At 55.4% G+C, this 27,479-nt stretch overlaps 1 protein-coding gene across 6 annotated transcripts; it reads left to right on the top strand.

Moving 5' to 3' along the window:
• The first annotated feature begins 97 nt into the window (after positions 1–97).
• KASH5 (KASH domain containing 5) lies at positions 98–26,388 on the top strand. Of its 6 annotated transcripts, none has more exons than XM_039244287.1 (20): positions 98–500; positions 3,277–3,414; positions 7,045–7,149; positions 7,644–7,830; positions 8,304–8,368; positions 9,550–9,616; positions 9,867–10,028; positions 10,562–10,679; positions 11,009–11,059; positions 16,542–16,619; positions 16,882–16,938; positions 17,226–17,285; positions 17,967–18,031; positions 18,198–18,285; positions 18,512–18,634; positions 21,472–21,530; positions 23,223–23,268; positions 24,984–25,048; positions 25,138–25,257; positions 25,377–26,388. In XM_039244287.1, exons 2-20 carry the CDS (start codon positions 3,372–3,374, stop codon positions 25,516–25,518), a joined length of 1,701 nt encoding a protein of 566 aa, XP_039100218.1. In that variant the 5' UTR covers positions 98–500; positions 3,277–3,371; the 3' UTR covers positions 25,519–26,388. The 6 variants fall into 6 exon arrangements, with proteins under 6 accessions (XP_039100218.1, XP_039100208.1, XP_039100198.1 ...); XM_039244277.1 differs by lacking the exon at positions 98–500 and adding an exon at positions 768–1,025 and having other exon boundaries at positions 16,888–16,938; XM_039244267.1 differs by lacking the exon at positions 98–500 and adding an exon at positions 768–1,025 and having other exon boundaries at positions 18,515–18,634.
• The last annotated feature ends 1,091 nt before the right edge of the window (positions 26,389–27,479 follow it).

The following is a 27,479-nucleotide window of genomic DNA, read 5'->3' as shown; positions in this document are numbered from 1 at the left end:
AAGTAAGCAATTATTATCTCCATTTCTGGGAGGAAGCCTGAGGCTCAGAGAGAGCAAGCCATTGTGCCAAGATCACAGCTAGGAAGTGATGGAGCCAAAATTCAAACCCAAGAACGTCTGACTCCAGGCCCATAGCCTTGTCATGAAGTCTATGCTGCCGAGGAGTTAAGAGGCAATGGATCCTGTCTGCTCCTTCACGCTTTTATTCAACACTTTTTTTTTTTCTTTTTAGCACTCACACTAGGCCAGGCATGTTCTAGCCCCAAAACCACCTCCTACTGCATGCAGCTCACGTTCCAGTGGGGGTGACACTACACAAATATACACTATGTCAGGTCGTGAGATATGCCATGAGGACCACTAACAGTGGTGGTTAGTGAGATGAGGGGCTAATGGAAGGAGTGTGGCCGGGAAAGATCTCTCCGAGGAAGGAATGATGGTGGGGTGAACCGGTAGATGCAAAAGGATTCCTTCTCTATGTCTCCGCTAGCAGAAAGAAGGTATGGATGGGACATCTTTTGTCCCAAATCCCCATTCTTGGGAGGCAATTTTGGATGTCATTCCCCTCTCTCTGGCAGGAAAAGCTGAGAATGTTTTTTCCCCACTCCTTCCTATAAGCAATGAATGAAACTCTGAGAAACAATCTTTCAGGGACCTGTTAATACATCGTGACTAGAGCCACAAAGGGCGCGGGAGTGGTGAGGCAAGATAGGGTGGGACATCATTGTGACGGTGACAGGCAGCCTTACACGGAAGAGAGGGCAAGAAAGGGCATGACTTAGTAGCTGTAGTAGCTGATAAAAAGTGGAGGATGGACAAAGGGTCCTTCAATCCAACTGGTCCATTGCACCCAGGCTTGAGGCCGGAGAGGAGACCCCAACGTAGGGGACGCAGGCACCCCTCGCTCCCCCTACCGGCCGCACAGCCTCCAGCTTTGACCCTCCCGGCCAATGCGCAAGCACCCGCTGCGCCAGGATGGGTGCGCGCCCGGCCACTCCTGCGCATGCGCGGCGTTCGCGTTGCAGGTAACCGACAAGACTGGAGCGAGCCTCCCCTCGGTGTGCGCCTGCGTCGCGCGGAGGCGCCCAGGTGGGGCGGGGTTTAGACGCCGCGCGCGCGCTCTCGGTCTCGCCCCGACCTTTTCGCTTTTTCTGGCGGGAACGGCGCACGCGCACCTTCTTCCCAAGCAACTGCCTTTGGTAGGTCGTGGGCCCAGCAGTGCCATGGATGTGGCGGGGTTCCCCAGAGAGGCCCTGCCAGAGCCCCCCTAACCCTAACCCCCAGTATCAAGGCCTTCCGAATCTTGTCACAGGTTTTCGCGCAATCCTAATCCAAAACCCCTCAGAAATACTGAAAAGGACTCCTAGGAAATGTGATGACCCCTAAAATCTTGTCAGAATCTTCTAGAAATTCTGTCAGACTTCTGCCTCGGACCCTGCCAGACTACCCCGCAAAAATCCTGTTATATTCCCTTCCCAAATCAGGGACACTCTCACCCAGCCAGCCAGACACCCCCGGAAATCCAGAGACGCCCCAGAAAAATGGTCAGAGACCCGCGTGGAACCCCTTTAATTCCTGCCTGTTCCTCCTCCCGCTCCATCCTCCCTGTGGAATACCCTCCGTGGTTGACGAGAGCCTCCCTCAACCCCTCACCAGGAGTTTATCCCCCAGTCCTAGTGCCAGACCCTTCCCCCCTCAGACCCCACAGCCACCATCCTCGTCTGCATCCCCCTGCGTTGTCCAAGCCCTGGAAGGACAGTCTCTCTTCAAAGGCTGCCTTTTCTAGAACATTCTAAAAGCTACTAAGAAGTGTGCACTCCACAGCAGTGGACCCTGCTGGCGCCAGGGAGAGCAGGGTGTGGGCAGTATTTGGTGAGGAAAGGGATGACAAGCAGGTGGGGTGAGGACAGACAGGCCCCAGAGGGCCCTATGTGGACCATTCCCCTCCAGTGTGCCCAGTTTAGCCCCAGTGGGCACAGTTGTCCAGCGTAATTAGTAGTAGCACCCTTCTCACTCTTTTTTTTTTTTTTTTTAAGTTTTATTTCTTTATTTGAGAGAGACAGAGCGTGAGATGGGGAGGGACAGAGAGAGGCAGAGAGAGAATCCCAAGCAGGCTCCTCATGCTCAGCACAGAGCCTGATGTGGGGCTTGAACTCACGAAACCGTGAGATCATGGCCTGAGCCAAAACCAAGAGTCAGATGCTTAACTGACTGAGCCATGGCGGGGGGGACGGGACACCCTTCTCATTCTTGAGAGTGTCCTGGTATTGGGACAATAAGTATGGTCCGGCTGGTTGTAATGGAGGCAGGGCGGGCACTCTCAGGACACAGAGGAGGGGGTCCCCAGGAAAGGCTCCCCAGGGAGGCTGTGAGCCAGGGCGGGGGCCACACGTGAGGATGGTGCATGTGGCACCACAGGAATTGCAGGGACCCCTTTGTCCCACACCAGCTAGAGGGACTAGGACGTAGCCCTGAGGGCACTAGGGATCCATAGCAGGGGTCGGAGCAGGAGAGAGATGGACTCAAACTCGCATGAGAGGCCCGCCATTCCGCGTACAGGCTGGTATGGCCGAATGTCAGTAGCCCAGGGTGGTGTGGGAACCCAGAAACAGCAGCTCGTTCAGAAACGCTTTCCCAGAGGAGGGGATATGTAAGCCAAGGCAGGAAGGGCTGGAAAGGAGGGTGTCCCAGGCAGATACCCAGAGGTGGGGACAGCCAGCCCTTTTTGGGGGAGAGCATGCAGTTCAGAGTTGCTGGAACAGTGAGTGTGATTTGGGGTGGGGAGGTGGGCAGGGCCTTCAATGCCAGGTCCAGGCTCTGTGCTCTGTCCCTGGGGTACTGGGCAGCCATGGGAGAACCCTGAGCAGGTCAGCTCGGGGCGGCACTGGGGATGGACAGGAAGGGAAAGATGAGACCAGAAGGCCGGGGAGGAGGATGGGACCCAGAGCTGTAGGGAAGGAGAGGAGGGGTCAAGTCAGCAGCATCACAGGGCAGGAGGGACAAGGCTCAGGACTTGACGGGCTGTGGGGAGGAGGTGGGGGATGGAATCAAGGAGGCAGTGACCCCCACCCATCGGCCCCCCTCTTTGATCTCTGCCGCCCACTCCTGGGCCCCGTTTTCCCAGCCCACACCTCCAATTCATAAAACAGGTCCGAGCGGGAGCTGCTCTGGTCCGGGCAGGGGTGGGCAAACAGGTTCTGAGGACTCAGAGCGGCCTGGGGCTCAGGTGGGGCAGGGTGGCTGGTCTGAGGAGGCCATTCCCGCTTGTCCTTCCAGAAGCTCTTGGAGCAGATGACCCTTTGCCAGTCTGTCCCAGTGATGGAGGTGGGCTGTTAGGTTCTCCCGAAGCTGTGGAGCAACCAAGGCGGCCCATGGACGTGCCGGAGGGCCGGGTGGGCGGCCCCACTGCACAAAGTAGGTGGCTGGGCCCCCTGTTCACCCCAAGGGAGGATGAGGAGGGAGCAGTGGGTGAGTGGGTGCCAGCTTGTGGCTTGGGGACTTGGGAGAGGCGGCTTGGGGTGCCTGAGCCTCCACTTTGTCGCAGGGTGGGAGGGAGGGAGCTCTCTTTGATGAAGTGCCCGATGTGCGCCCACCTGTCCAGATACCGTACCTCCTTTGCCCTGGGGGAACCGCAGCAGAAACCTTAGCAAGTTCTGTTCCCGCTTCCCTAACGACCTGCTGGGTCCCCCCTGACTTCATTCAGATCTCTGCTTCCTTGTAAAGTCTTATTTCATAGTCCCTCCCTTCTCCTGCTTCTCTTCCTAGCGCTGTTTAGTCTCTGCCCCTCCCACTGAGACGTGAGTTCGAGTTTATTTTTTTTGTTTTTTAAATGTATGTTTATTTTTGAGAGAGAGAGAGTAGGAGCAGGGAAGGGGCAGAAAGGGAGGGGACAGAGGATCTGAATGCTGTGCGCTGCGTTGATAGCAGTGAGCCGAGCCTGATGTGAGGCTTGAACTCACAAACTGAGTTCATGACCTGAGCAGAAGTCACCCAGGCATCCCAACATGGGGGAATTCACTCTGGCATCCCTGGTCCCTAGAGCAGTGCTGACCAACATGTGAGCTATAACTTTTGTTAGTAGCCACATGTAAAGGTAAAAAGAAACCGACAAAATGGAATGGGAATAATAGATTTTTATTTAACCTAATATGTCCAAAATGGTATCGTTTCAGCATGTAATTAACATAAAAATGTATTAGAGATATTCTTTTTTTTTCACACCCAGACTTCAAGATTGGTGTGTAGTTTACACTAATAGAGCATCTCAATTCACACTCGCCACAGTTCAAGCTGTTCGAATCCACGTGGCAAGTAGCTGTCCCATTGGTTAGCGCTGCCCTTGAACAATGTCTGACACGTAGGAGCTCAGTTATTGTCCTTGATTTGTTGGGATGGATGCAAACCAAAGGGGTGTGAAAGCCGCCTTGGGGAGGAAGACACTGGGTGGCCCTCTCTGAAATTCATCTGCTAAGTAGGAGACCCCAGTGTGATGGGGGAGAAGGTTCTCACCCTGGGGGAGAGGCAGGGCCGCTTTCTTAGAGGCTCCCAGAATCCAGCAGCTGAGCCCACGTCTTTTCTCAAGGCCACAGGCCTGGACTCTGGCCTCCGGAGTCCTTCCAGAGGGGAAGGTAGGAGGCAGGCACCTGGGCGCCCGAATGCAGGGCAGGCGGACCAAGTGACGGACATGGAACCTTCTCCGACACCAGCAGAGGGCGTGCGGCCCCCGAGGATCCCGTGGGCCAGAGCTGAGCCGGCTTTGGGAGGCTCCTGAAGGAAAGGGAAGGCCACACCCAGGAGAGATGGAGACAGAGGAAGGCTGGGGGAAAGAGCCAGAGAGACAGCAGGGCAAGGAGAGACACGGCTTGGGGAACGGAGAAGCACTGGAATATGGGAAAAGAAGCCCAGAGCTGGAGAAACCGTGAAGAAAATGGGGGCAAGGAGCACAGAGTCAGAGAGGCAGGGCTCTGGGAAGAGAAGGGGGCGGGGGGGGGGGGAATGGAGAGTAGGAGCCAGAGAGAAAACTAGAGGAGGGCAGAGACAGAGACACAGAGAAAGGTAGAGACACGGAGGATGGAAAAGCAGAGTGACATCTTCCTGAGGGACCCCAGATAGACACATGGGGGTCTTCTGAGCCAGATGTCCTGGGTTGACTCTGGCTGAGCAGCCCTGGGGGGTGACCTCACTGGGCCTCAGTGTCCTCCTCCTCTGTAACCTGGGGAGCACAGCGAGGGGAGAACACTGCAAATTCAGGTAAAGCCCCAGCATGGGCCCTGCTGTCTCCTCTCATTGTGGATTCCCTGTCCCCTTCCTTAGGAGCATGGGTTCTGGGGCGCCTGGGTGGCTCAGTTGGTTGAGTGTCTGACTTTGGCTCAGGTCATGATCTCGTAGTTCGTGGGTTCAAGCCCCGTGTCGGGCTCTGTGCTGAGAGCTGGCTCAGAGCCTGAAGCCTGTTTCAGATTCTGTGTCTCCCTCTCTCTCTGACCCTCCCCTGTTCATGCTGTCTCTCCCTCTCAGAAATAAATAAAAAACATTAAAAATTAAAAAAAAAAAAAGGAGCATGGGTTCAAACCCATGGGGGCTGAATGTTAGCTCCCTACAAAGAACCCTGGAAAGTAAAAGGCGTTAGAGCATCCACGGGCTCCTGGCAGGCTCAGTCAGAAGAGCATGTGACTCTTGATCTCAGGGTCATGAGTTCAAGGCCTACATTGGGCGTGGAGCCTACTTGAAAGAAAAAAAAAAGAGCACTCATGGGGTGACTTGGGGGCAAGTTCCTAACTTCTCTGTGCCTCACTCTCCTCATCTGTAAAGTGGGACTAAAAATAGCAGCCACCGTGGTCCATACAAAACCCTCAGAAGAGGAAGGCATCTACTCACTGCTAAGTGAAACTTCAGTCCTATAATTGAGCCTCGACCACGTGGCAAGCCTGCTGCCCAGAGCCTTTCCAAATTTTATCTCAGTTTTTCTCTAGGAGGGAAGGAACACCACACCCATTTTCCAGAGGAAGAAACTGAGGCTCAGGGAGTCTATGTTCCTTGTTCGTGTTGCCCTTGAGTCAGCCAGACCTGGCAGCCTGTGCTGGGCCTGATACCCAGTTGTTCAAGGGCAGGGAGACTTGGCAGGTCATTTTCAGTCCAGGAAGTGAAGTCCAGTAACCCCTGAAGTAGAGGATCTTCCCCTGTATCTTGGAGCATTTATTGAGTGCCTGTTATATGCAGGCACTGTGGATATAGCTGTGGACAAACAGACCTGGGGACGTTTACATTGTGTGTCTGTGTTGGGAGGTCTTTTCCCACACACAAACCTAAGCCTTCCAGCCTTGGTAAGGGGGAATCACTACCCACCCATTTTACTGGTGGGGAAACTGAGGCTTCAAAAGGAGCATGGACTTGCCCTCAGTCACGTAGCTGGGCTCTGAGCTAACCGCTCCCCCACCACCCACCCTACCTAGATCACCCATCCTCTCTCATCTGGCGCCCCTGGCTGTGGGCTGCAATGACACAGCCCCGCCTGGGGATTTAGGTAGGAGAGAGACCTGGCCCCCAGGCAGGCTGGGAGACCGGAGATGCGGCCGACAGAATCGATCCACGCTGCCCGCGCCTTATTGGATTGTTCCTGGCTCCTGAGCCCCCTTCACCCTCAGCTCCTCCCAGAATCCTCTCTTCTTTGCCCTCCTCCGCCCCTAGCCCCCTCTGAGCAGAGCCTGGGAGGTCCTGGAAGAGAGGAGGAAAGGGTGATCTCAGAGCCTTGTTTGTTATCTGGGCTCCTGAGCTGCTCAGACACAAAGGATTAGACAGCAGGGGGAACTTCTTGGCCTGAAAGATAGGGCCCATGTCCTCAGGACGGGGAGCAGGGGGGCCACTCAGTGACCCTTCCTGTTGCTGTCCCCACCCGGAGCTTCCTGCTGTTCTCTACCAGTCCTAACGCCAAGTGGCTCAGAGTGAATGTGCTCCCGTTTGCAGGAGCACGGGACCTGGGGTCACTCCCTCTCTTCTGGTCCCCCTTCTCACCGGCTGGCGGGCTGGCCGCCCCTCTTGTCTCCTCAGTGTGCCTCTGGGACCAGCTGGAGGAGGGGAGCCTGGGGACCCTGCCGAGCTTAGAGGAGCAAGTACTCAACTCGACGTTTGAAGCTTGTGACCCCCAGAGGACAGGTGGGGGGCCGGATGGGGGCCAGGCGGCCCTTGGGCCTGGGAGACACAAGGAGTAATGAGAGACAGAGATTGGGGGGACCGGAAACTGGGGAGCCGTGGAGAGAGGGATGGGCCAGAGCCCCTTCCTGGGAGTCCTGCAGGATGAAGTGGGTGATTGTGGGAAGCTTCTGGAAGGAAGCAGATAAAGGGACGGAACCCTTTCAGGGTAAGGACCTTAATGGAGGAGGGTCGGGCCTGGGGAGAGGGAGGGAAGGCAGCCCCTGGGCACAGCAGGTCCTCTGGGGTCTACCCTGTGAGTGGAGAAGATTGGGCTCCATTTCCAGGTGACAAGTTCAGCTCAGAGGAGGGGAAAGGACTTGCCCAAAGTGTGTCAATTAACCATGGTGCAAGGATGCTACCAGCCCATCCCTTGGTGTCCTGCTGTCAAGCTATTGCCTGTCCCTGCCCCCCCCCCCACCTGCCCCACACTCCCTCACGGCACGCTCTGTCCCCAGGTGTTGTGGCTGTGACTGACGTATTAGCCTACTTGGAGGCCGTGACCGGACAGGGCCCCCAGGACGCACGCCTCCAGACACTGGCCTGCAGCCTGGACCCCAGTGGGGAGGGCCGTCAGGCCACTGTGGACTTGGACACCTTCCTGGTTGTCATGCGGGACTGGATCGCCGCCTGTCAGTTGGATCGGTGGGTCTCTGCACCTCTCCCCTCCCCCCGGAAGTCCTTCCTAAGATCTAACCTTGTACCTGCTTCCTGCAGCCCTTTGGGCACAGGGACCTACTGTGGTGTGAAGGAGGCTAGGGGGAGTGAAAAGTAAAGAGGTGGGACTGGGGGGAATGGGATGGAAAGTCTGAAGCCAAAGTTCCTGGGAAGGGGAAGCAGAAACAAAAGGGGCTGGAAGGAAAAGTTGGGGTTTTCGGGGCTGACCGAGGCCCCTCCCCATCCCTTTTCCAAACCCAGCCCTTGCCCCTCCTGCTTTGCCATCTGGCCCAGGGCTCTTGCCATCTGGCCTTACCTTCCTCCCCACGGTGGTGTTGCGGTCCCTTCTCTCTCCCTCTCACCTGACCCAGCCCCTCCCCCTGCCACCAGCAATCCCCGCGCTGGCTGGTCAGGATTGGGGGTGGCTGCAGGGGGCTCTAAGCCTCATCCCTTTGATACAGGGGATTAGAGCTGGAAGAGGAGACAGCCTTCGAGGGGGCCCTGACCTCCCAGCAACCGCCATCTGGTGAGACTACTATATATAGAATGAAGCAGGCAGGCCCGGGTCAGACAGTAGGAGGACTTCCCACCTGGGGACAAAGCCAGGGGCAGAGGGTAGGACCCCTGGAACCTTAGCTCCAGCCTGGAGCTATGAGTTTGGCTTTCTAGGCACCTCCATGACTGCCTCCCCACCTTCCTTGAGCTTTGGGGGGTTTTTTCTTCAGGGGTTGGTTGCGAGTCCTCCTGACCCCAGCCCTTCACAGAGGCCCGCAGGCCCTGCCCACCTCTCCCTGGCGGCGGCCGGAGGCGGCCAGCTCCCGCCTACTGTCTAGTCCCTGCTCCCTTGGGCCTCCTGGCTCAGCCTCCAGTGCACTTGGTGCCTGCCCACCAGTCATCCCCTCGGGTTGTTCCCCCTAAACTTCCCACGCCTGGGGACCCCTGTGTGGGGAAGCCTGGGAGGCCCCAGGCTGAGGTCCCTGGCGGTCCAGGCTCACTCACAGCCTTTCCTATAAAAACCCAACTATCTGATTAAGTTACTTACCCTGCTATTTGGTTAGTTGTGTCACTCACCATTTTATCCCTAGGACCTCACACACAGGAGGTGCTCCATTTAAAAAAAAAAAAAAGTGTTCCCCTTATGCCTTACAAAGCCAAAACCAAAGCAAAAAAAAAAAAAAAAAAAAACCGCACACACACAAGAAAACCTCTTTCTGGACATTCCTTTCCCTTAAACCTCCTCCAGGGGCCACGGGAGGGGCAGGTCAGCTCCTGGTGAGGAAACACCCCTCTGGGTGGGAGAAGGCTGGAGGCCAGGAGGCTGGGGACCAGGTTGTGGTGAGGGTCCAGGAGGAAGCGTGAAGCCTGAGCCAGGAGAGGAGGGCAGAGAGCTGGGGAGGAGCAGGACGGCCCGGGCTGGGTGGGCGGGTGGGAAGGAGACTGGGAAGAGGAACAGGTTTGGGGGCAGCTGAGGTGCTGCCTTGTCTTGGACTGATGAACTTGGGGCTCTGAGCGAGGTCCAGCCTGCGCTCAAGGTACCAGTGAGCAAGAGGCCTTTCACGTGTGGATATAAATGTAGCCCCAGGAGCAGATGATGTGACCCACAGCAAACGTGAGGGCCAGGCTAGCGGAGGCCAAGCCCAGGTCCTGGGGCGCCCCAACACCTAAGGTCACCGGGGAGCCCACCACCCTCCATCTGTGTCCCCCCAGGATGCCCAGAAGCCGGGGAGCCAGCCAACCTGGAGAGCTTCGGAGGCGAAGACCCCAGACCTGAGCTGTACCTATCCTCTCCCCTCCCCCCCGCCCCCCCTACTGCCCATGCCCTCCAGCCTCCATGCTGTAGGGCTTGGGGTCCTTCAGGAGTGGGTGAGGGACTGGAAGGGGGCTGGGCTGCTAGCTCTAGGAGAACGGGGCAGTCCCTCTCCTATTTCTCTCTCCAGAAGCACCTCATGTCCCCACCACCCCCACCCCAACCCGGGAAAGGAGGTGGGGGCTGTGGCCGGTGACCAGCCCCTCCCTGACCCCAGGCCCGCCACAGCTGAGCTGCTGAGCAGCCTGGAGGACCTGGAGCTCAGCAACCGCAGGCTGGCGGGGGAGAACGCCAAGCTCCAGCGCAGCGTGGAGACAGCGGAGGAGGGCTCCGCGCGCCTTGGGGAGGAGATCGTGGCCCTGCGCAAGCAGCTGCGCAGGTGGGCCTGCACCCCGTCCTGACCGAAGACTCCTCGCCCCCCCCCCTACCCCGCACTCTCCTCTCTGCATGCTCTCTCTGCACCTCCTGCCCTGTCTTCAACCCTGCACTGTCCCTTTCTGCTTTTGCTCTTTTTCTTTTGTCTCCTCGTTCTTGTCTCTCGGCCTCTTGGGTTCAGACTTCCCTTCTTACTCTTCTCTGAGGCTCCATATCAGCGGCCTGTTCCTTTCTCTGCACTCATTCTCCATCATGATTCCTCTATTTTAGTCTTTTGCTCTCTCTAGGTCTCTATCCCCCCCTCCCCCCCCCCCCCCCCCCCCCTTTTAGGTAGAAATTGGGTCTCTGTCCCCCTCCCNCCCCCCCCCCCCCCCCCCACACCTTAGTCTTTTAGGTAGAAATTGGGTCTCTGTCCCCCTCCCTCTGGGTCTCTGTGCCCCACCCCCAGGTCTCTGTTGCTTCCAACTCCCTGAGTGGATCTGTCTCTATGGGCTCTGTTTACCTCCCGTGTGGCCCACCTGCCCCGCCCCCACTCAGTACCCAGCAGGCTCTGCAGTGTGCCAAGGCTATGGATGAGGAGCTGGAGGATCTGAAGACTCTGGCCAAGAGCCTGGAGGAGCAGAATCGCAGCCTCCTGGCCCAGGCCCGGCAGACGGTGGGTTCTGGGCAAGGGACACAAAGGTGCCTTCCCCCTTTCTTGGGAGTCTGAGCAACCTTGTCCGACTGTGGCTGGGAAGGCAGAGGTTACCCTGACTCCTCCCTTACTCCAGGTCCTGCTCACCCCCCAACTTAGGGCTCAGCTCGATTTGCCATCCCTCTTATGACAAAGGGGACAGCAGGAGCTATCAGGGCTCCCAGACCCATTCTCCCAGCCTTGCTCACTAATGACCCAGACCCGAGATGTGTCCCCAGGCTAGGGACAAGGGCAATATGGGGGCAAGGAGGCCCTAAGACAGCCTTTGTCCTCTCTCCGGGGTTGCTCAGGAAAAGGAACAGCAGCATCTGGTGGCCGAGATGGAGACTCTGCAGGAGGAGGTGAGCTGCGGCCCGGTGCCCGCCCACCCCTTCCCCAGTCCTCAGGATCTTCCCGCCCCACCTCGGCCGCCCCAAACCATCCTCAGCAGCCTGCACCCACTTAACCCTGGCAGTCTGTAGAGGGAGACCCCAGAATCCCAATAATGTATGAATTTCTCTGAAGGTCACCTCACTGTGTGTGAGGACTGCCATGGTTGGCAAGAGTGGGGGGTAGGGGGCGGACTACCTGGTCATGCTGGGGCTTCCTGCATAAGCATGGGCCAGTCTATCCCCTCTCTGTACCTCAGTGTCCTCCCCTGTAACAATGGGCAAAATAACAGAATCTCCCCCACTGGGTTGTGTGAGATTTGAACAAAAGGATGTGTATAGTCTTAGGTATGAGGCAGGAAGTGTTCTCTGAAAGTTAGCCAGTATTGTTCATATATTAGCATTTTTTATGGTTGAAAAAATACAGGCCTTGAAATCAGCCCGAGTTCAAATCCCATTTCTGCCACTTAAAAAATGGGCCACCTTTAGGCATGTAACTTCTTCCCGAGCCTCTGTTAAATCTGGATACGCCTAGTCATCTTCGATGGAAATGAAACTCACCAATTGATGATGAAAATCGTCACTGCCCCCCACAAGGTGGCATCTAAGTTGCTGGAGACCCACACGGCATCTCAGTGCCCCAGGAGGTGGCGGTCCTCGCTCAACATCTGCTCTCTCTGCTGGTCACAAGATTGATGTTCATCGTCCCATCTGGTCGTGGGCCTTAGTCACCACCACACGCTGGCATCCGCTGGGAGGCGGGCATCGCCTCTAGTGTCTGGACATACAGTCCTCACTGCTCCTGCTGGTGGTGGCCCTCTGGACCCCGCAGCACACAGGGGCCTTGGGAGCTCCCCCTCAGGGGTATGGGGGCTCCTTCATACCTGGGGCCAAAGAGGAGGCTTGGCTTCTTTCCTAAGACTCTTTGTGGCCACAGGGAGCCCCGTGGGGCTCTCTGCCTCTGCTTCTCACACAGCCATCTCTATTCTGTTATTCACAGGCCTTGCTGGGGCTGAGACTGAGCTGAGAAATGGCCTCTCAGATTCCCAGACACCCCAGGGGTTGTGTGGTTCAATAGCATCCTTCCTCTCCACCACCCTTTGCCCCCCGCAGCTAACCCAGGGCTTGAGGCTGGCTCAAGGCCTGTGTCCCCTCTGCTGCTCTCTTCTTTGACCCTCCTACACCCCTCCCCTGGCCAAAGGATCTTTGCCCAGTCCAGGCAATGATACAGATTCTGCCTGATGCCCCCAAATCTCTTTGTCCTACATCTGTATCGTAGTTTTTGTATTTAAATCCAAAATTTTTCCACTGTTGTTCTCTGGCTCTTCCATGAAAATTCCGTCACTTGGGACAATGAAAATCTCACCACAGGATGGCTGCCACAATATGAGGCATGGGGTGCAGACGGGACGGGAGTGTTTCTTCCAGAACATCACTTTTTTAAGAACACGGAGAAATTTTCCCTAAAGCCCCATGGCAGAACCTCCCTCTTCTATGGTATTCACCAAAGTGACATCATACGATTATAGCCAAACCACCCCCTGGCATGGGTAATCCAACCACTGATGGGCCAGAATACTTTCAGCTCCAAGGACGAGAACACAGAAGAAATGGCTTCAGTCCAAAGGGCACTCATTTCTGTAGCAAGAGGCTTTGAAGGTCTCTGGATTGGTTTGGTGATTCAGGCTGGGTCATCTGCCTATGGCCTCATGATCACAGATGGCTGCATCAGCTCCACCCTCAAGATCTCATCCAAAACAGGACAGAGGGACAGGGGGCCAGCTCATGTTTCTCCCATGGCTCTCTTTTCATCAGAAGGAAAAGCTCTCCCAGGAGCACCCCCCACTATACCCACCACCCCAGCATACCCCTCTCCATCTCGCCAGCAGGAACTGTATCATATGAAACCCCCAGCTGCGAGGGAGCCTAAGAGAACATCTGCCTTTTTTCAGCCTCTGGAGTGAGAGATGAACAAGTCAGAGAGGGTGAGAATGGCTGCTGGATTAGCTAACCAGCCACTTCTCCTGAGTCTGCTGAGATTTCCATCTCCTTCACCCCAGGCCAGGACTCACCTGCCCACGTGGAGAGCAGACCCCCAACGAAAGCAGAAGAAGGGATAAGCAGAGTGAATCGCAGCCAGCGGTCTCTGCCTCCTCCCAGCCCAGAAGGCCCGGTGCCAGGTCAAGTGCCTTGAGCTGTGCCTGGGACATCCTAGGCGCTCGATAAACCAGAGCTATTCTTGGTTGCCTCCCCACCACCTCTCCCCTCCCCACAGCAGCCTACATAGCATCTATAGATTGAGTTCTCAAGTTACAGTAGGATAATGCTGGAGTAAGGGACACTCAGACACTCAGTTTTCCTACAGAGAATCTACAGAGCAGGGCTCAGGTTACTGCAGAAGAAGACGGGAGAGGCTGAGGCTGAGTAACCAGGTTCCCTGCTGAGCGGCCCAGGATCCAGCCTGCAAAGCCCCTACCAGGTGGACAGATGTTGACACAGCATTCCCGGGTCGTCCTTCCTCTGCCCTTCACCTGGCAGCCCGGGCCCGCTGAGACTGAGCGGGAGGGACCGCTGATGGAGGACTTGGAGCCGAGCCAGCTGGAGAGGCGGAGGAGCTGGCCTGGGTGTCCCCAGGGGCACCGAGAGGAGGGGTGTGGCGAGGGAAGTCCACCTGCCCCTTTGCCCTGAAATGCCTCTGCCCGTGGCTGCTTCACATCGAAGCCAGTGCAAGTTGCTGTAGTGCTTCTGCCTGGAAACTCTACGCTGGGTTTGGGGCCGTTTTATTCTCAGGTCCCATAGCATGGCTGGCATGCGTGCCCTCTCCTGGCCCCTTGTCTTCTCGGATAATTCTCCTCACCCTGGAGGACTCAGGATGCTCCAGCACTGCTGCTTCCGGACTCCCCTCATCTGGGCTCCCACAGGACCCGGGCCCTAGGCCTCATCAGAGTCTGCCTCCCACGTTGTCATCGTTGTCATCGTCTGCTCCTGCACTGGTCTCCCCCTCTAGTGACGAGCTCCCCCGAGGGGAGAGACAAAGCTGGTTCTTCATTCTCACCCTGGGCTACATCTGGCTCAGAGAATCTGCTGGTTATAATGGCAGCATCTGGACTCAGATGTGGGTTTGAATCCACTTGCTCACCATGTAAAGTTTCTTAGTCCCTCCACTCCTGAATTTTTTCTGCAAAACTGGGAGGGGGGATGGGGTGATAACCAATAAAAACAACACTTGGGACAACCAGACATTACATTCTTCCTGAATGGCGCAAAGAGGACATGTCTAACAGCACCCGTGAAATCTTCCTGCCAAAAAATTGAACAGGAGCCTGATTAGGGCCCTGGATCTACCCACCAGTTTAGAGGAAATGAAGAGGTGGGAGGAATGGGGTGAACGTGCCACACAGGAACGAGAACTCAGTAAGCCAAATCCAAATGCCCCAGTTCTACAGGACAAATAATCTGATTTCTTGCACTAAAGAAGGGCCCATAAAAGTGCCAGGGTTGGGGAGGTGGGTGCTACTGTCAGATGAAAAGCAAGGAGACATTTCAACTAAAAGCCACAGCGGACTTTGTTTAGATTTTCATGCAAACAAACTAAATGTGAAAAGACATTTGTGAGATAACTAAAATGAAAACAAACAGGGAGCACCTGGCTGGCTCACTCAGAGGAGCATGTGACTCTTGGGGTTGAGGTCGAGCCCCATGTTGGGTAGAGAGATTACTTAAAAATAAATAAACTTTGGGGCGCCTGAGTGGCTTAGTCGGTTAAGCGTCCGACTTTCGCTTAGGTCATGATCTCGCGGTTCGTGGGTTCGGGCCCCACGTCGGGCTCTGTGCTGACTGCCAGCTCAGAGCCTGGAGCCTGTTTCAGTCTGTGACTCCCTCTCTCTCTGACCCTCCCCTGCTCACGCTGTCTCTCTCTCTCTCTCTCTCCTAGAAATAAATAAAAACATTAAAAATAAATAAATAAACTTTTTTTTAAGCACCAATTCAGGGGCACCTGGGTGGCTCAGTTGGTTGAGCATCTGACTTCAGCCCATGATCTCACGGTCCATGGATTGAAGCCCCACGTCAGGCTCTGTGCTGAACACTTGCTCAGAGCCTGGAGCCTGCTTTGAATTCTATCTCCTCTCTCTGCCCCTCCCCCACTTATGCTCTACCTCACTCTGTCTCTCAAAAATAAATAAATGTAAAAAATTTTAAATAAACCACCAGTTCAGTATGGGACAATAGTAAGGAATGATCTATTTTGTTAAGAGTGATAGTGGTATCGTGAGTTTGCTAAAGTAAAAATTCCTCAAGTAGGAAATAAAAATGCCAGAGCAGTCATAGGTAAAATAATGTAATACCTGGTGTTTGCTCTCGAATCATCTGTTAAACAAAACAAAACAAAAAACTCGGAGGATAGGGGAGAAAGTGGGGAAATGTATATAATTGTCGAAGTTGGGTGATGGGCCATGTACATCCATTGTACTGTTATTTTCACTTATGTGTGTGTAAAAAGCACACAGTTTTGAAGATATCTTTAAAGTTATACATTTTACATTTCCTGAACATGTTGGTGTATGCCTGTGTTGGTATATTCCAGGCATATACCATATGCCATATAGGTTTTATGCTTATTAACCTATAGTAACATATGCTTACATGAGTTATCACCTGTATAACCCAGGGTAAGTTGCACAACTTTTCTGTGCTAGACTTGCCTCTGTCTTTACAATGGGGGAGAAGAGAGGCGCCTGGATGGTTCAATTGGTTAAACACGTGACTCTTGACTTTGGCTCAGGTCATGATCTCACAGTTCATGAATTCGAGCCCCGTGCCAGGCTCCATGTTAACAGTGTGGAGCCTGGTTAGGATTCTCTCTCTCCCTCTGTCTGCCCCTCTCCCACTTTTTCTCTCTCTCTCAAAATAAACTTAAAAAGAAAAACCAATGGGGGATAAGAAATGAGTTAACACTTCCAAGGTGCTCAGTAGAAGTTAGCAGTTACCATTAGCTCATTTAATCTACACAGCAGCCCTGTGAAGTAGGTCCTATCTTATCTCCATTTTTTTAATGAAATGTTTATTTTTGAGAGCGAGAGAGAGTGCGAGTGAGGGAGGGGCAGAGAGAGAAGGAGACCCAGAATCTGAGGCAGGCTCCAGGCTCTGAGCTGTCAGCACGGAGCCCAGCGCGGGGCTCGAACTCACAAACTGTGGGATCATGACCTGAGCTGAAGTGGGACACTTAACCGGCTGAGCCACCCAGGTGCCCCTCATGTCCGTTTTTACAGACGAACACCCAACGAAGCACAGAGAAATCAAAGCTGAGATCTTACAGGATGGTTGGAGGGATTAAATGGGACAAAACCTAGAAAGTGTTTAGCATGAGGCCGGTTGCACATCAGGTGTTCAGGAAATGTCAGCTGTGGCCACTAACCTGTGCTGGAGGGGCCTGACCGCTTGTTCCTTCTTCCAGAACGGGAAACTACTGGCTGAGCGGGATGGAGTGAAGAAGAGGAGTGAGGAGCTGGCCACGGAAAAGGACACTTTGAAGGTGGAAGCTCTCCCTCCTGCCATCTTGACCAGTTTCAGCCACTCTGGCCTCGTGAGATCCCCGGACTCCCATGAAGCCATTAGGCTCCCCGAGCTCTGGGCGGCTTGGCTGAAATCCCTCTCAGGGAGCTGATGTCCAGAGACATCGTGGGAGGTTGAGGAGAGGGGCTCGGGAGAGCTGGGTGGTCCTGGGAGGGGAGGGCAGCGCCGGCTGAGACAAGTCCTGGAAGGCCGGACAGATGGACGGGCTCCTTCCTTGGCAGCGGCAGCTCTGTGAGTGTGAACACCTCATTTGCCAACGAGATGCTGTCCTCTCCGAGGTGAGGGACCCTGGGCTGGCAAGGGGACATTTGCCTTCCGTATGCACCTGGCCGGCTCCCGCCCCTAGTCTGGAAAGGGAGGTCCTTCCGGGGTCGCATCCCTGGATAAGCAACCTGGAGAGGCCAGAGGGATCCCCCACCTCCACCCTGGGGTCACAAGCATGACCTGGCGCTTTCCATCAGCCCCTAGCTCTTCCCCCAAAGCTCACACTGCCAGTCTCCCCTATCCCTGCCTCAGTGTCTCTGTGGGGCTGGGCCCAGTCTCAGTCGCCTTTGGGCCTTTCCAGCGTACTCGCCACGCAGAGAGTCTGGCCAAGACCTTGGAGGAGTACAGAACGACGACCCAGGTAGGCGGCTGCCCTCCCACCCTCAGCCCCCTGCCCAGCCCCACTCTTTTGCCATCTCTGCGATCTGCTGCCTCTCTGTGTCCCTGCCCATCTCTTGTGGAGTCTCTACACCTTGTTTCTTCCATCTCTACTGTACGACGGTCTCTCCCTCTCTGTTTCCATCTCTCTCTCTGCCTTTTCTCTTGTTCTCTGCTTCTTTTTTCTCTCTCACCCTGTGTATCTCCATCTTGGGTCTACTTTCATTCTCTGTGGGGGTCTTGTCACCACATCGCCCCTGCTCATCTTGCTGTGTGTCTGCCTTTCTTCGATCTAGTCTTTCTGGTCCCAGGGGACACTCTACTCTCTTTTGGTCCCTGGTCATTATGAGTCTCTCACACCCCGCGTGTCTTTTGCCTCCCTGTGAATCTGTATCCGTCATGTCTTTTGCTCTGTGTGTCTCCATCTTTACCTTTCTTTTCTGAATTTTCCTGGCCAGTTGGTTACCTTCTGGGCTCCTGCTGCTCACCATCTCTCTTTGGCTCTCTAAGTTTCTTCCCCTTGTCCCTTGGGAATATGTGTCCAGAGGAGCCCACAGAAGTTGGGGGGAAGGGGAAGGGAGGGTGGAATTGACTGTAAGGGGCGCCCAAGGCTGGGAGGTGGAGAAGAACAGAGAGGCCAGGGACCCCACTCCCTGCTTTGCAGGAACTGAGGCTGGAAATCTCACACCTGGAGGAGCAGCTGAGTCAGACCCATGAGGGGCAAGATGAGTAAGTGGAATGTCAGGGGTGGGGGGGGAGGAGGGGAGCCCAAAGGCAAGGACCCCCACCCTCCAGCGGGGGTGGAGGCAGACAGGGCAGAGACCCCAGAGTGGGCAGACCAACAGGTAATGGGCAGTCACAGAGAGAGCCTTCCCCGTCTTGACGGTATATCCAGGCTACCGGAAGGGGCCCAGGCGAGAAGAGCAGGCTGGACCCAGCTGCTGCCCCCGTCGCTGGGCGTGGAGATCCAGGCCATTCGGCAGGTGCGCCTGGCTCCTTTGAAGCACCCCAGCCCCCTTCCAGCCACAGCTCCAACCCAGCCCTGATTCTCACTCTACCCCACCTGTCCCCCAGGACCATCTCCATCCTCATCCTCATCCCTACCCCTGCCCTGCCTTCCCCCCCCCCACCCCGCCCCGTGCCTCAGCCCCTCCACATCTTCTGCCTTCACCCCGGCCTCCCTGACCTCAGAAATGCCTTCCCTCCCAGAAGCAAGAAGTGGCAGCATCCGCTCTCTCCAGCCCCCTCTGTGGAGTGTGGCAGTGGGAGGAGGTCGTCATCGAAACCGACGAGGAAGCTGAGTTTCCATCTGAAGCCACCGCTGGGGCCAGGGTGAGCATGGGCGGGGCTCGGAGACACCGGAGTCCAGGAGCTGGGAATGGGGCCTGGGGCTCCGCGTGCCTCGAGCTTGCTGCCCGTCCCACAGGCAAATGTTGACTGAAGGCCTGCTGGACACAGAGCCCAAGCCAGACAGGACCCCAGCCCTGCCCTCTAGGGACCACCCCGAGGGTGCAATAGACAGATTGTCACTCGTAGTTCTTGTCGTTAGAAAGCAGGGGCAGGAGTCGCCATTTACAGGGGCCTGGCGGGGGAAGGTAAGAAGTAAGGCGTTCTTCCAGACCCCGTAAAGATACATTAAGCTTTTACTTTTGGGGTGTTTGGGGTTTTGTTTTGTTTTGTTTTCGCGTGGTTTTTGTTTGTTTATTCTGTTTTTCTGAAACTTTTACTTTTTGGATACGAGCACCTTTAGGAAAAGCTTAGCAAGGCCACTATGATGTCTTAACTCAACCAATAGCTGTTGTTTTAGGGCTTCTATAATTACCTGACAGGATTTCAACACCCTTTGAAACAACTGGCATAGGGGCGCCTGGGTGGCTTAGTCGGTTGAGCATCTGACTTTCGCTTAGGTCATGATCTCGCAGTTCATGGGTTCGAGCCCCGTGTCGGGCTCTGTGCTGACTGCCAGCTCAGAGCCTGGAAGCTGTTTCAGTCTGTGACTCCCTCTCTCTTGACCCTCCCTGCTCACGCTGTCTCTCTCTCTCTCCTAGAAATAAATAAAAAACATTAAAAAAAAAAAAAAAAAAGAAACAACTGGCATAGCTCATCTTCAGTGTCCACGAGGGAAAAGTGAGATTTTAATTCATTTGTGCCAAAGTCTTTTTTTTTTTCAAAGAAAATATTGCCCACAGCTCTGTAATTGCATCATCTGGGAAATTATACTGCTTCAGAATTACACTCTTTACCATTGGGTTTTTTAATGTTTATTTTTATTTATTTTTGAGAGAGAGAGAGAGAGAGAACAGCAGGGGAGGGGCAGAGAGAGAGGGAGACAGAATCTGAAGCAGGCTCCAAGTCACCACAGAGCCCAGCGTGGGCCTCCATCTCACAAACTGTGAGATCATGACCTGAGCTGAAGTTGGATGCTTAACCAACTGAGCCACCCAGGTGTGCCTACCATTTTTTAAAAATTTTTTTTAATTTTTAGGTTTATTTATATTTATTTTTGAGGGAGATATAGAGAACAAGTGGGGAAGGGCAGATAACGAGGGAGAGAGAGAATCCCAAGCAGGCTCCACACTGGCAACACAAAGCCCAATGCAGGGCTGAAACTTACGAACCAAACCGTGAGATCATGATCTGAGCCGAAATCGAGTCAAGAGGGGCACTTACCCGACTGACCCACCCAGGCTTCCCTGTTTACCATTCTTAAAGGAGAAACTTGTCTCTTTGCTCATGTTTTCCCTGGGTTGAGAGAAGCTTCTAGGTTTCCCTTCAACACCGGTGCTGTTTGATTTTTCATTTACCTCCCCCAGTATCTCTGCGAGGTGGGCATCCTCATTCCTCATCCTGTCACGCATGGGCAACTGGGGCTAGAGGTCACACGTCCCCAGTCACACAGCCTATGGAGAGCAGAGTCCCATCCCTCAGAGGAGGTGTAAGGGTGGATTCTTCTGTGAGCTCTCAGATGCCCCTTCTGGGGGGACACTGACCCAGGCCTCAGGGTGCTGCCTGCTCTGGGTCCTGGAGCTGCCACATGGAGCCGCTCAGGGCCAGGGGGAGATCACGCAGAATGGCCATCCCAGTGCAGGGAGATGGGTGTGTGGAGATGGGGGCCAGGCTCTGAGGGAGCCCAGCAAAGGGGGGACCTGTATCAGGTGGGAGACGGGAGCGGTGTCACAGAGAAACTGACACTTGAGCTTATTTTGGCAAAAAAAAAAAAAAAAAAAAGGCAGAAGTAGCATGAGGGAAAGGGATGCCTTCCTGGCAGCGGAACCGCACGTGTGAGCACAAGAGCACATAACATGGTCAGGAAGCAGAGGGAGTTGGGGCGGCTAGTGAGCCAGGAGGCTGGATCACCACAGGAATTCTCTGGAAATCAGGCTGGGAGACTGTACTTTTCTCCATTGAGCCACAGAAGGCTGAAAGCGGGGAGGGAGGAGGTTAGCTCTGAATGTAGAGAGACCCCTTAAGGGCCACATGGGTTCTGATTAGAGGCCGGGAGCCAGTCAGGAGGCTGGGACGAGAGTCCAGAGGATGAAGCCTGAGCCAGGCCAGGGCCCTGGGATGGAGAGAGGGGTGGGCAGAGAGAAGGGGGGCAGGGGGGACGGAGCTGCGGGCAAGCGGGCTGGGTGCAGAGTGCTGGGAAGGGAGAAGCTGGAAAGACGCCAAGCTTACCCTGTGACCTAGTGAGATGCAGGTCCTGAGGGGCATCTAGGGGGCTGGCCGAGGTCAATGGGTACACAAGGCTGCAGCTCAGGAATCTATCTAGAAAACAGTGTCAAGTCAGTGGTCCAGGCCACAGGCAAGGAGATGTCTCCAGAGAAAATAGGACCTGGGTCCTAAAGGAGAACAGCTTAGGGGTGGCCCCAAGACCAGGAACCTGGGAGGAGAAGGGGATCTGGAAGGATCTGAGGATCCTTTGGGTCCACGTGAGTGTGAGAAGTTTGTGGGAGTGTGAGAGGTTTGGGGGACCTGGACTCCTGGGTCCTGAGGAGAAGGGGCTTTGGTGGGGTCCAGAACAACTCTCCCATTTCTGGCTTCTGCTCTGGGGGTGTATGTGCAGAGCCAGCCTCAGTGGTGGAGCCCAAGAGGCAGGCAGGTTTTAGAAGCAGGTGGTGAATTCTTTCAGGTGCCACAGCCTGGGAGACCCAACCTTTTCTTTCCCACAGAGAAACTTCCAGGGAGAGCCAGCACGCCCACAAGGAGGAAGGAGGGAGCGGTCGATGTGGTAAGAAGCTTGTTCCTTCCAGAGCTGTCCCCCTGCCTTAGGGTGACACCAGATTCTTGGACGAATTTGAATAGCGTACAAGGATTGGAAGAGTCCTGGGAGAGCTGCTCATCATTCATTCATTCATTCATTCACTCATTCCTTCACACTGAGGCCACCCCAGGCCTGTGACCCAGGATGAGTCACATCCAGCCCTGCCTTCAGCATCTCCTAGCCTAGAGGGACACAGAGTGACCCGGCCGCCAGCTCTGTGAGGACATCTGACACTTCACTCTACCTGGGGGGAAGCTTCCCTGGGAGGCGATGCTTGAATAGGGTTCTGTAGGAGCAATTTTCATCTAGGAGACTCTGAGACAAGAAGACAGTTGTCAGGCAGATGGGACAGCTCAGTCACTTGGTCACTGTCACTGAACACCCAAGGCCTCCGGGGAACCCTGGGATGAATGAGGCCCACTGGGTTGAGAGCAAACACCCAGGTAGTTAGGAGACAGCCTGGGTTCAAATCCCAGCTTGGTGACTTAGTGATGGGGTGGTGGGCCATGGAACCCCAGCCTTGTGATGTTCCAAAGCTCAGGTGCAGGCCTCGAAGGGGAGAGAAAGCACTAGATGCCTGGGCCCACTCTCCTCCGGGGCCCTGGCCTTGGGCCTTCCCCCCACCCCCTCCTTTGCAGGCTCTCCGCTGAGGCAGCTAATGAGGCTGCCTGCCACCAGCCTCTAATTGGGCTCCTCTGAGAAAGCTGAGATTGGGCGGGAGAGGGGTTCAGAGCTACGACCTCCCCCTGCGTCACCAGGGAGGGAAAGGAGGGGAGAAGGGGCCGAGCAGTGGCAGGGGTTGGGGCTGGCCATCTGAATTTCCCAGGAGCCGGGCAGTGTGACTCCCAAATCGGGAAGCTGGGAGCAAGGGAGGTAGTGAATCCTGTGGTGCCTAACAGTGGCTAGGGGTGAGGGCTTGGCTCCCGAGAGGGGCTGGGGACAAGCCACCTGGGTCCCAAGTAGAAGTCCCATGGGATGAGACAGCTGTGTGTCTGACTGGGCAGAGGCTGGGGGCTTACTGGCCCAGCTGCCTTTGGGGGTGCTAGTTGAAGAAACAGCTGTGACTTGAAGTTGTCAAGATGGCAGCAGCTGGAGGGTGGATCCCTGGACCCCAGTGACAGTGGTAGCCGGTGGTGGGGACGTCTGGGTGGGATGTCTGCCCTCGGTGTGTGTGGGGGGAGGGCAGAGGCGGATACTTGCCCACCTCAGAGAATGACTTGTGGGGAGGGAAGGATTGCTCACCAGTTGGCTCCTGGAATCTCAGTCCTAAAAGAAGACCCAATAAGACTGAGACTCACTCACTGAAAGTGGCACAGCCCATGGGGCACGAAGTGGGGTCTGACCTGCCTGGCGTCTGGGAGAGCCCTGAGTCTCTGGTGTTGGGAGGGTAAGAGAACAGAGAAGCCTCGGCTCCCAGCTAGAAACGTAGCAGCCAAGAAAGCCAGTTGGTTGGAAAGGATGTTGAAAATTCCCCTGCAAAATACATACTCTGAGCTACACACAGCGGTTTGCTCTTGGGGCTCCAGGACACCCCCAGGCTCTTCTGTGACGCCCGGTCCACGTTAAGACCCCTGCTTTAAACGTTCATCCAGCTCCATAGTGGGCGAGTGGGAGCCAGGCAGAGGGAAGGTGCTTGCAGTGACTTTTTTGTCCCCTCAGGTTGCCCAGAAGAGAGGAAGAGGAGGAAGCAGAGACCCAGGTCACGGTAGGTGGTCCCCAGCCCCCCTCCCCTGCCCCCACCCACTCCAGGCCCTGGAGGAGATTGATGTAGGGGCAGCTCCTCCCAGCCCTCACCCCACACCCCCACTTCTCCTGAGCAGACAGAAAAATCATTTGGCTGAGAAATAACAAGGCTCTTGCTATAGCTAATGAGAGCGGACAGTGCTGTGGGGGGAGTAGGCCAGTAGGCGGCCAGAATGTTCCCGGGGGGCCCACCTAAGCGCATACACAGGGCTACAGCCTCTAAGCCACAGGCCTCACAGACGTGGCTACACCCCCGGAATGCAAAAATGCACACGCACATGCGCCCACACACAGGAAGGGGCTGGGCCCTCCCCAGCCGGCCCAGAACTCCCTGGGGCACAGCGCCTGTCACAGCCCCCCTGCCTGGCACCGCACACACCCCATACCCCTTGCTTTGTTGTTCCAAGCGGCAGGAGGCAGGATACAGGGTATGGTGCAGGTGACAATCCCCATTCTCCGGCAAGGAAAGGGGGGAAGCCTGGGATGGGGTGCGAGGAGCCTGCGGTCCTTAGGTTAGGAACATGAGAGCCCAAATGTGCACCTGGTGTCTGGGCCCCTTCACGCTCCAGACCATCCAACATGGTCTCTCTGAGCAGCCTGACCCCAAAGCCACTTCCCACGACCTTCCATGGAGACTGGTCCCCTCCTCAGCTATCCTCACTGCTGACTAGACAATGATCTTTACCTAGCTGTCAGGGTGGGGCCAGGGTTGAAGACCATGTGTAAAGGGCCTAGCACAGAGCAGGTGCACAGTAGGTGGCCGAGACTGATCTTCCTGTTATTCCTTATTATTGTAATGATGGCCATCAGCGTATCCATGGAACAAAGGTGTGGGTGGGAAAGCCTGAGAGCAACAGAGGGGATCCCCTTTCAGACAGACGTGAGGGTGAGATGGCCCCTGGACAAATATTTGGGGCTTTTTTTTAATGTTTATTTTTGAGAGAGAGGCACACACACACAGTGCAAGCGGAGGAGGGGCACAGAAAGGGAGACACAGAATCAGAAATAGGCTCCAAGCTCTGAGCTCTCAGCATGGACACGTTGGCTCAAGGGGCTCAAACTCATGAACCACGAGATCATGACCTGAGCTGAAGTCAGACACTTAACCGACTGAGCCACCCAGCCGCCCCTTTAGGGCCTTAATCTTAAGGCCCCTGCAGGTTCTGATAGAGGCAGGAAGACAGACCCAAAGAGTACCCACGCTGGACTAGGCCCAGCCAGGGTTGGACTCCTGGAGAAGATGAGATCTCTGCCCTTGAGGAGCTGAGATACTTCCAGAATCAGATGCAAATGGAGATAACAATATTGAACAGCACACGCACGTACCCAGTACACACACAAGTACTCTGTGCCAGGCACTCTTCCAAGCTCCCTCCCGCTGTTCTGCCTTTTACCTGTGTTCCCTTCAGACTCCCCTTCAGCCCTGTGAGGTGGGTACCTGTTAAGACCCTGTCCCCAGATGGGGAAAGTGGGGCATGAAGACATGGGGTGACATTCCAAGGGACATACAGCTGGAAGCTGGCAGAGATAGGAAGCCCACCCGGTGGTATATCTCACGGCACTGAGCCACTGTGTTCCACCCCCTTCCATGCGGTCACTTCTGTCCACTGGGCTGAACCAAGGGCCTCTCCCAATCCAGGAGCCACTGTCTCAAGTCTGTTTCCTTTGTCCTTCCAGGCCAATCTCCCCATCCCTCTGGGAGACCCTCACCGTGGAGACATTCCAGGAAGCCCTCCTGAGAGGTAACAGGACCCACAGGGACCGGGGACCGGAGGGGACCCAGAGGTGGGGGAAAGTCCTGCAGGATCGCCCCATTCTCCTTTATGCCCAGCAGCCCTGCCGAGCCAGATCTGCAGCGAGCCCTGGTGCCTGTGCTGAAAGAGCTGGTCCCAGTCAGGAGGCCGGACCGGGGCCAGCTCTGCCTGGCCCCCCTGCACCCCCAGCCGCTCAGGTGGGTCCCAAGGCAGTCCCAGAAAGGAGGGTGCCGGTCACACGCTGGGACGTTGCCCACCACCGAGACTCCCGGCAGCTCCCCGGCCCCTCCCTAAGCTCCGTACCGCCCCCCACCAGGGTCAGCCGGCACCCGCTGATCCCCGCTCCGGTCCTGGGGCTGCTGCTGCTGCTGCTTCTCTCCGTCCTGCTGCTGGGCCAGTCCCCGCCCCCCACCTGGCCCCACCTCCAGCTCTGCTACCTCCGGCCGCCCCCAGTGTGAGCCGCGAATGAACTCACCGGGGATCTTTCTACTGTTACTACTGTTGTTGTGCCGCCGTTACCTGGGAGCACCCCAGTTCGGGGACCCCAGATACAGTACTCCAGGATCCGCACCCCCTTACTGGGTTTTTATCGTTTGGTTTGGTTTTCTGACATTGGTGACTACATTTCTTAACAGCAGAACATATCCAATAATGGCCTAAATACTAGGCGGGTATTTTCCTCATGAAACAAGTCTGCAGGAGGACAGCTATGGGCCCACAGCTGAGTCTCCACAGCCTGGGGGCCAGGGGGGCTGTGATTCTCTATGACTCTCTTGGCCCTTCCCTCTTGCTCAGGAGACGCAGGCATAGCTTCGCACGTCACACCTGCAGGGAGAAGGGGGACGTGTATATAAAAAGCAGCAGCCTTCCCAGAGCCAGCAGCAGACCTGTGTTTATGTCTCACTGGCCAGAACCACCTGTCGTGACCACCCTTAGCTGCAAGAGAGGCTCAGAGGCCGAGTACCCTCCTGGCAGACAGGGAGAAAGAGATGTGGCCCGGGCCCTCCCCACAGATGTCATCTGCGGTGCAAACCGCCCACGGGAAGTGGACCAGTGTGCCTTTTGTTCACTCATCACTTCCTGCTCATTTGTTTGCCACAATTAGACCTTAGAAGATAAAGCTGTAGAAAAACAGGCCCTCCAATGCCAGGCTGGGGAGCGCTGGTTTGCTCCCAAGGATGATGGGAGCCATGGGAGATTTTACTGCCTGGTTTTGGTTACCTATGTTTTAATTGAGACGTAGCTTATATACAGATAAATGGCTGTGCTCATTTGGGCAGCACATATACTAAAATTGGAACCATACAGATAAATGGACAAAATCTTAAGTCTCAGGTGCATGAATTTTTGCATACGTAAACACCTTGAAAGCAAAACCCGGGTCAAGACAGAGCAGTTTCAGCACCACACAGGCTTCATGGGGAGAGTTCTGAGCAAGGGAAGGTCAGAGTCCCCCGTGTTTAAAGGCAGATGGTGATAGAGGTAGCTGCAGGTTCCATGTGAGCCCAGAATATGCACTGAAGCCCTCCCGGGAGGGTGGAGAGTCTGTCCCAGTTAGGTGACATCTGTGTGTTAGTCTTGAAAGCTTAGTAAGCTTTGTTACAGTGAGCAGGGACTGACGGAGGGTGTCACAGGCAGAGGGAACATGTGTGTGCAGACCAGGTGGTGGGAAAGCGCCGTGGTGCGTACAGAGCTATCGAAAGCACCATGTTGCTGGGATTTAAAAAAAGTTGGGGGGCGGATTTGGAGGAGGCTACGGAAGGAGGATGTGGAGGAAGGGGCAAAGACAGCACGAGGGCCTGACCCAGGGAGACAGTGGAGCAGTGCCAAGACGGGAACCCACGGGGAGGAGTAGGTTTGGGGGAACACCGAGCCTCCGTGGGACGGGTGAGTGTTGGGGTTCCAAGACATGGCTGGAGCCCACAGCCTTGAACGCGCGATCTGGAGACGGGGTCCTGGGTGTTATTCCCTGTGGATGGTGATTGACATTGGGGGAATTGCTGCAATTTCCTGGGGCGGGGAGAGGGGAGGACTTCCAGGCACCATTTCATGAGATGCCTCAAATGTTAGCCAAGACATCTAGGAAGGAAGGAAAGTACGGGAGGAGCTCAGGCCAAGACCCAACCGCAGGTCCTGCGGCCTAAAGCCTGTGAGGCTCCTCACAGGGTTGTGAGTTTCAAAGAGCCAATACAGGTGCAGTATTTACTGGAGTGCCCGGCATACAGTAACTGCTCATAGCTCTTTAATCCCATTTCTCCTTGAGAGTCACGGAAAGGTCTAGACTTTACAGATTTGGGTTCTTTCTGCCTTTTACTGGCGCTGACAAGTTGGGGGAATTACTCTTGACTTTCAGAGTCTTATTTGCGAAATTTGCCCAACCCCGAATGGTGTTGAGGAATATAGTTATTTCTTCATTATT

This window comes from Hyaena hyaena, unplaced genomic scaffold, assembly GCF_003009895.1.
Source record: "Hyaena hyaena isolate Hyena2069 unplaced genomic scaffold, ASM300989v1 scaffold_9, whole genome shotgun sequence".
Classification (NCBI taxonomy): Eukaryota; Metazoa; Chordata; class Mammalia; order Carnivora; family Hyaenidae; genus Hyaena; species Hyaena hyaena.
This window is presented reverse-complemented; position numbering and strand designations above follow the sequence as displayed.

Bases quoted from the DNA above. Each gene is read 5' to 3' on its own strand.
- KASH5 (XM_039244257.1), top strand. From the start codon at position 812: ATGGACAAAGGGTCCTTCAATCCAACTGGTCCATTGCACCCAGGCTTG. The intron at 18,032-18,197 runs GTAAGTGGAATG...CGGTATATCCAG, and splicing joins ACCCATGAGGGGCAAGATGA to GCTACCGGAAGGGGCCCAGG. The intron at 25,049-25,137 runs GTAACAGGACCC...CTTTATGCCCAG, and splicing joins CCAGGAAGCCCTCCTGAGAG to CAGCCCTGCCGAGCCAGATC.